Genomic DNA, 8,381 nt, shown 5'->3' with positions numbered 1-8,381 from the left:
TTTTTTAAAGATTTTATTTATTTATTTGACAGAGAAAGACACAGCGAGAGAGGGAACACAAACGGGGAGTGGGAGAGGGAGAAGCAGACTCCCTGCCGAGCAGGGAGCCCGATGCGGGACTCGATCCCGGGACTCCAGGATCATGACCTGAGCCGAAGGCAGTCGCTTAACCAACTGAGCCACCCAGGCGCCCTACTTTTAAATCTTTAATCCACTTTGAGTTGGTTTTTGTGTTTGGTGTAAGATAAGGGTCCAGTTTCATTCTTTCACATGTAGATTTCCAGTTTGCCCAACATTGTTGAGGAATATCCTTTTCGTATAGTCTGTCCCATTGCATAGTCTTGGCACCTTTGTCAAAGATAAGTTAACTGTGTACATATGAGTTTATTTCTGGGCTCTGTAGTGGTCTGGTGTCTGTTTTTATGCCAGGACCATACTGTTTTGAATACCATACCTTTGTAGTATAATTTGAAATCAGGAGTGTGATGTTTCCATTGTTGTTCTTGCTCAAGATTGCTATAGCTTTTCTGGGTTATTTGTGGTTCCCTGGGACTTTTACCAACGCTTTTTCTATTTCTGTGAAAAATGCCATTGGAGTTTTGATAGGGTTTGCATTAAATCTATAGATTGATTTGGACTTTTTAACAATTTTAGTTCTTCCAATCCATGAATGCAGGATATCTTTCCATTTATTTGTTGTCTTTTAAATTTATTCCTAGGGCTCTATCTTTATAATGTATGTGTCAGAAAAGTTTTGAAAGCTACTGAGATGTATTTTTCTGTAGAAAATCTAGGCCAGGACTGTACACAATAGGTCCTCAAGTGAAAGCTTGTTTTGTTTTGTTTTTCCATTCTCCTTTTATTTCTTGGTCAAGTTCAATAATAATATATGCCTAAAAGCAATCAGACTTAAGGGAAAGAAATCAGTAATTCAAAGTGCCTAATTAATGTGCCAGTTTATAAATTAAGAAGACTCTACTCCACACAAAAACAGTAATTTAACACAAAAACAAGGAGTGTGTTTTTGGCATGACATTTTCCTGATTCTGTTTTATTTTAGTCAATTTTAAGAGAAAGGGAATTTAACATCAGTAACGAATTTAAACTTTTATTATATATCTAGCTTTATTTTTCCAGAGTTAACGTATGTAACAAATATTATGGCAATCTTTGTTCCCTGAGGGGAGAGAGCAGGAGAGAGCCTGAGAAATTGATAGTTTTTGTTGAAATGTTTATGAATTAATAACTAATGTTTTCTGTACCATATTTAATTTTATTGCTCTTGTCTTTGAAAGCTTGTTTCTGAGTTGTGTTTGTTGTTTCAGATAGCACTTATATTTAGTCAAAAACCTGTTACCGTTTTCATATAGTATATGATCAGGTTTTGGTAATCCCAGCTGAAAGGTTTTTTTCACTTTCTTTTACATGGGGACCCAGCTAACACGGACAAATGTAGAAGCTGCTGAGAATGACATGTGAAAGTTATACCTTAAGCTTTATTTACTGACACATTTAAAAGCTTTTCTGAATCTGTCTATACTTGTCCTTGATGACTTGTGTTGACCTAAGACAGTAACTTCATTGGTAATTTTTTTGAGCCTGGCTTTGAAGACAGGTTATAATATTTTTTAGGGAAAATGAACATTTATATTTGGAAGAAACATTAATTTTAGTATTTTATACTATATGTAGGTAAATATTTTGTACAGTTTTGAACAGATACAACTTTTATTTATAGTGAGAAAGTGGTATCTTCTACAATTACTTTAAATTAAAGTAATAGGTCCTGGAAGGCAGCCTAAACAGGTAGTATTGTAGAGATTGAAATAACTTTAAGAGTAATCTATTATATGGATACTTTGTTGGAATCATTTTTTTGAACCAGTGATGAGGAAAAATATGCTTCTGAGTGAAGCAAAAGCAAGTTCCTGAAGTGCCATTATTCATAGTCACCTTGGTATTACATACATGATTTGAATATTTGATGCCTGATATTCATCAGCCAAGGAGAATTCATATCATACATTCCGCCCCCCCGAATTATAAGAACATTGAGCCATCTTCTGAAATATTTCTCTAAATTTAAGTAGTAGAAGTCTTATTTCAGCATGTATGTACATTTATTTTGAGTTTTGTCTCATTTGTACTCTATATTCTATATGGTGTCTGTTCTAGGATGCAGGAACATAATTTGATAATGTGAATCCCTAAGTAAATAGCTAGATAATGAGAATTCTTTTGTATAGAAAGCTGTGAGTGCTCCATTATAGCAGTACTTGAAAGAGAAGAAACGTTTCCATGAATGTAAAAAAGGGAAAGGAGCAAGTATATAGAATTTTATATTTTTCACATAATCATGAATTTTTTGTATAAGAATGTTTCTATATGAATATCATTTGGATGAAAGAACTTCATAAATATGATAAAATTTTATTTGAGCATTGTTATAAAGAAATTTCTTTTTGCTACCCAAGAAATGTAGTTATATGTAGGATAATACCTACTATTAGTTCTAGGATTGTGTTGATCTGCCTGATTCTCTAGATCATGGGGTCGGCAAAACTTTTTCTATAAGGGCCAAAGAGTAAATAATTTAGACATGTGGGCTGTGTGGGGTTTCTGTTAAATATTCTTTTTTCTTTTCTCTCTTTTTGAAACAATGCTTAAAACATGTAAAAATTATTTTATCTTACTGCCTCTGCAAAAACAGTTCAAGGACAGTATTTGGCTTACAGGCCATAGTTTGCCAGTCCTGCAAATCAATAAAATTTAATTGTTAAGTGTTATTTAAAATTTTATATTAACCACTTTACTGGCCACTTCTTTCAAATCTTTTATAAACTTGGATGCTTTTATTTTATTTTAAAAGATTTTATTTATTTATTTGACAGAGACATAACGAGAGAGGGAACACAAGCAGGGGGAGTGAGAGAGGAGGAAGCTGGCTTCCCGCAGAGCGGGGAGCCCGATGCGGGGCTCGATCCCAGGACCCTGGGATAATAACCTGAGCTGAAGGGAAATGCTTAATGACTGAGCTACCCAGGCGCCCCAAAACTTGGATGCTTTTGAAAAGGTTTTTATGGAAAATATCAAATATATACAAAAATAGAATATAGTATCATAAATCCTCCTATTACTAAGCTTTAAAAACCACCAACATAACTACCAATTTTATTTCATCTATACCTCTCTTCCTCATTTGTTTGAAGTACATGAAAGGTATCATATCATTATATTCACAAATATTTCAGTATTTTTTGTTCTCTTTTTAATCTATCCTTTTGCCTATGCCATACTTTCTTATTTACTGTAGCTGTTACAGTAAGTCTTGAAGTCTGATAAAGCAAATCCTCCAACTTTTTTCTTCCTTTTTTTTTTTCTTTTTGGCTATTCTTGGTCTTTTGCCTTTCAAAAAAAATTTAAAGTTACTTTCTCAACTTCTAGAAACAAACATGCTGGGTATTTTATTTTGTTTTGATTGCATTGACTGTGTAGATTAATTTCAGGAGCATTAACATCTTAAAACTAGTTACCTGATCCATAAACATGGTATAGCTCTCCATTTATTTAGGTTTTTAATTTCTCACATCAGTACTTAGTAATTTTAAGTGTACAAGTTTTATGTATCTTTTGGTAAACATATTTCTAAAATACTTACTGTTTTTTGCTGCCTTTGATAAGTTTTTAAAATGTAGATTTCCAATTCTTTTTTGTTAGTACTAGTATAGATACTTTATAGTCACTTATCTTTTTGGGAAATAAAACAGGAGAAAAAGCCTTGGCTTGATATATTATGTTAAAATTTCCAATAGTTTTATGGACATGTCTTTCTGGTGTGCTTTATTATCTGTAGGAGTGTTAGTCTATTCTCAGTTTTCTTATAAAAACTTTGTATGAAGGGCACCTGAGTGGCTCAGATGGTTGGGCATCTGCCTTGGGCTCAGGTCATGATCTGAGTGTCCTGGGATCAAGCCTCACATTGGGCTCCCCTCTCAGCAGGGAGTCTGCTTCTCCTTCCTCTGCCTCTCCCCCTGCTCATTCTCTCTCTCTCTTATCTGTCTCAAATGAATAAATAAAATCTTTAAAAAACAAAACAAGACAAAAATCCAAAAAACTTTGTATGAAAATTGACCAGAGTCCTTTTTAGGCGTTATTTCTTCAAATATTTTTTCTGTCCTCTTATTCTCACCTCTCTGAGATTCCAAAATTTGCATTTAACAAATACAAATACAAGTGAGATGCCTTTTCCTGTACTACTTTTAAATTAGAATGGTTGGGCAGACTAGCTTTCCTAGATTTATGGCTTTAGGAATCCTTTTCTATAGTTATGTAGTATTCAGAAATATACTGTCTGACACTTTTTCTCTCCTTTTTCTTTACTTATAGCTAGACTAGGATTTTTCAGCATTGTGGGTCAGATAGTCTTTGCTGTGAGGGATTGTCCCAATTCACTGTAGGATATTTAGTGGCATCCTGACCTCTAACTACTGGATGCCAGTGACCACCCTATGGCACCCCTCTTGCCCCCAGTTATGATAACTAAAAATGTTGCCAGACATTGTCATCTGTCCCTTGGGAGTCAGAATCATTTTAGTTCTAGACCGTGTTTTCTTTGCCTCTTATGGCTCTCTACTGTTTAGTTTAGATTTCTCCTGGCAGTTTCTGCTTGTGTGTTGCTTTGTCTTAGAAGGGAGCTTTCACTTTGTTTTGAGATTTCTGATCTTTCTGTGATCCTCTTGCATTTACCTGTAAACTCTCGCATGTAGCCTGTGAAACTCTCCCCCAGTTTTGGTTGCTGTTCCACTCTGAATTGGATTCCTCAATTTGAGGAAGGGGGCAGGAAGTACTTCCTATAGGCAATTTGATTTCTGGATGGTCTGGCTTCAGGACTGTCCAAAATCTTTTTCCTTTTTTTCTTCTTAATGTTTCTGGTACCATGTGGGTCTTGCTGCTATTGGTATTTGGTTCCAATTGCTCATATTTTGGGGTTCATGAGTGATATGTAGTCATTTGTATTTGTTGGCCCTCTTTTATTTTGGTTTGGTTTTATATGTTTGTTTTATTCTGGTTGCTTTATGTTTTTTTGGAGGGAGGGTTATTAAAAACTATTAAAATATTAATGTTAAGTATATTAATATTGTTATCAAAGGGATATTAAAAAATGATGTCTCTTTCATTGTCTAATTGCCCAGACTGCCTCTGCCTTCTTAAAATGTGTATTCTAAACATGACAAAAGAAAATGTTTTATTTTTTTGTCCATCTATTTAAAAATTCTTTTTCTTTTTTTAATTAAAAAATTTTTAATGAAGTACAGTTGACATATAATATATTAGTTTTAGGTGTACAACAGTGATTTGATAATTATATATGTTAGGAAATGCTCACCACATTAAATGTAATTATTCTGTCACAGCAGTATAAAGTTATTACAATATTATTGACTACGTTCAACAATATTATTGACTACGTTCCCTATGCCCTATCTTTCAACCCTGTAACATAGTTATTTTGTAACAAAGTTTGCATCTCTTAATCCCCTTCACCTATTTTGCCTATTCCTCTATGCCCTCCTTTTGACAGCCACCAGTTTGTTTTCTGTATGTATGAGTTTGTTTCTGTTTTTGTTTTATTTGCCTGTTTTAAGAAAACATTTAAATGATGGGTGAGACTAGTGCTTCATGGCACATGGGCTCTGGGGAAGGCCTAGAGAGGGAGAGGCTGAAAATGCAAGAGAGATATGGAAAAACTCATGGAAGTATTTGTGCCCTGGAACAAAAGTATTGGTAGAGGGATTAACTTTGAACAGGGGAAGAGAACAGTTTGTCTGACAGAAGAGATAAAGAGATGAGATTCATTCAGGTATGTTAGTTTGCAGAACTTTGCAGTTAGGAAGCTGAGGAATGTTACATCTGCTGTTTTCACTTTTTTTTTTTATTCTTATGTTAATCCCCATACAGTACATCATTAATTTTAGATGAAGTGTTCCATGATTCATTGTTTGTGCATAACACCCAGTGCTCCATGCAGAATGTGCCCTCCTCAATACCCACCACCAGGCTAACCCATCCTCCCACCCCCCTCCCCTCTAGAACCCTGTTTGTTTTTCAGAGTCCATCGTCTCTCATGTATTTTCACTTTTCTTAGTAAACTTTATGTAAAGTTATTTGCTACAGAGAATGAGGTAAGTATAGGGGACTTGAGGAAAGTAGTAAAGATTTTAGAACGATGATGGTGAGAAGTGAGAGCAAAATCTAACCAGAGGCATGGAAGCCTGAATGATGCTAAGGACCAACCTTAGGCTAGACTTTATAAAGTTGAAAGAGGTCAGTTTTGTGATTTAAAAATTTTTTTGTTTCATGTTCTGATGTAAGAACTTGGAAGGTGGTTGTATAGACCTAAGATTAAGATTTTTCAGGACAGATGTTAGATTGAGCATGACAAGGGGATAATGTTAAGGCATGACAAAAGAGAGTGGTTCAAGGGATGCACTTTGTGGTATAGACTGGATAGGAAAAGAAATTATACCACTCAGGTGCTAATGAGCTGGGAAAAAAGGGAGGATTCAGTAAAATTCAGGTCTTTATGGTTCTGGAACAGGTATGAGGGGAGTAAGAAAGTAAGAATTGGACAGGAGATTGAAGCCAAGATAGAATATTGGAATTTAAAATTTCAGAGGTCTGTTCTCTTTTATTGTAAAGACCATGTTATGGCTGTGGGAGTGTAATGCTGATGAAAAATATTGAAGTAAGAGAAGTTCAGAAATGGTGGGAGTATGTTGTGATATGTATATAGCCTGTTGTAGATGAGGAAATTACCTGTGATGATGATAAGAGTTGGGTTGGCGGGGAAAGTGTAAACCAGATAGGTAGATAAACAAGGAGATCTATCTATAGATGGCAGTAAGAAGACAGGGTTCAAGCCAGTATTGTAAAAATGGGGAAGGAGGGCAGTTTGCGTGGGCAAGGACCACCAGGGGTTTTTCTTTTAAAGTTTGTTAATATTTGTTATTGGTGGTATGAATATTGGGTTGGGCAAACTTCTTTTTTAAAGGGACAGATAGTAAATATTTTAGACTTTGCCATTCATATGTTTCTGTTGCATATCTTTACTTGTTTGTTTTTATACCCCTTTAAAAATGTAAAAACCATTCTTAGCTCATGTGCCTTCCAGAAACAGGCAGCAAGTGAAAATTGTAGTTTGCTGTCCCAAGGCTTATACTCATTAAGAATTTTCTGTGACCAACTGTACTTTTCCTGTGACTTATCAATGATACTTTACTTTGGAAAAGTTAGTAACTATTTTAGTTATTAAGTAACTATTGAGTAACAGTAGTTTTGGAAAATGTTAAGGAGATAAATATTCATTTATTTTTTTAAAATACTGTTGTATTTAAAATACTGTGTAAAACAACACTTCTTAGGATGGTAATTACTTTTACATTTCTGAACAAAATTTTTACTTTTTTTGCGGTGGATTCAAGTTGAGTCAGCAGATACTGGAGTTATTTGAAGCATGTCAGCAGCAAGTAAGTGATTTAAAGAAGAAAGAACTGTGTCGAACACAGCTGCAGAGAGAAATTCAGCTGTTATTTCCACGTATGTTTCCCTATTTTGCATGCCCTTTGTATATGCATTCCTACTTCAAATATTAAATAATACCTTATAATTCCATTCTATTTCTCTAGAAAGCAGACTTTTTTTGGTTGGGTCCTCTTTAAATGGATTTGGTACCCGGAGCAGTGATGGTGATTTATGCCTAGTTGTTAAAGAAGAACCAGTAAGTAATGAAATATTTATTGCAAGTGTTCTTCTTATGTTAAGTCATTCAAGAAATTTCATATAAAAATTGTTGAAGAGGCGTGCCTTGGGTGGCTCAGTTGGTTAAGCATCTGACTCTTGATCTCAGCTCTTGATCTTAGGGTTGTGAGTGTGAGCCCCACTTTGGGCTCCATGCTGGGTGTGGAGCCTAGTTAAAAAAAAACAAAAAAAACCATTAAAGGAAAAAACTTGTTTTGTTTTAATTAGTTCTTTGGATTCTCTCTTCATAGTAATTCAAGGAAAGTCAGGAAATGCCTTTTCTTTTAAGGCATGTGCATACGCACAAATACACATAACAGGGATTTTAGCATTTATTTTTAAGTTGTTAAAGTAAGATGGCTTCACTGTGTTTGCTCTGCCTCTATTTTTTTTTTTTATTCTTATGTTAATCCCCATACATTACATCATTAGTTCTAGATGAAGTGTTCCATGATTCATTGTTCGTGCACAACACCCAGTGCTCCATGCAGAACGTGCCCTCCTCAATACCCACCACCAGGCCAACCCATCCTCCCACCCCTCTCCCCTCTAGAACCCTCAGTTTGTTTTTCAGAGTCCATCTT

General features: G+C 34.9%; 1 protein-coding gene and 1 long non-coding RNA gene across 7 annotated transcripts in view; both read left to right on the top strand.

Annotated features, from left to right (window-relative positions):
* TENT2 (terminal nucleotidyltransferase 2) overlaps positions 1 to 8,381 on the top strand; it is a 68,372-nt gene that overhangs the window by 19,306 nt on the left and 40,685 nt on the right. For all 6 annotated transcript variants that reach the window (XM_081826676.1, XM_081826675.1, XM_081826674.1 and 3 more), the window contains 2 exons: positions 7,482 to 7,596; positions 7,686 to 7,777. In XM_081826676.1, the coding sequence (XP_081682802.1) occupies positions 7,482 to 7,596; positions 7,686 to 7,777 (207 nt within the window). The remainder of the gene's footprint in view (positions 1 to 7,481; positions 7,597 to 7,685; positions 7,778 to 8,381) is intronic.
* The window catches only part of LOC145722671 (uncharacterized), a 1,384-nt gene continuing 800 nt past the window's right edge, over positions 7,798 to 8,381 (top strand). Inside the window, exon 1 of the long non-coding RNA XR_014147113.1 lies at positions 7,798 to 8,166. This is a non-coding gene — a long non-coding RNA (uncharacterized LOC145722671). The remainder of the gene's footprint in view (positions 8,167 to 8,381) is intronic.

Source organism: Leptonychotes weddellii, chromosome 7 (genome assembly GCF_054177405.1).
Source record: "Leptonychotes weddellii isolate Sample4059 chromosome 7, ASM5417740v2, whole genome shotgun sequence".
NCBI lineage: Eukaryota > Metazoa > Chordata > Mammalia > Carnivora > Phocidae > Leptonychotes > Leptonychotes weddellii.
The sequence above is the reverse complement of the archived record's forward strand: the minus strand, read 5'-3'. Positions and strand labels throughout refer to the sequence as shown.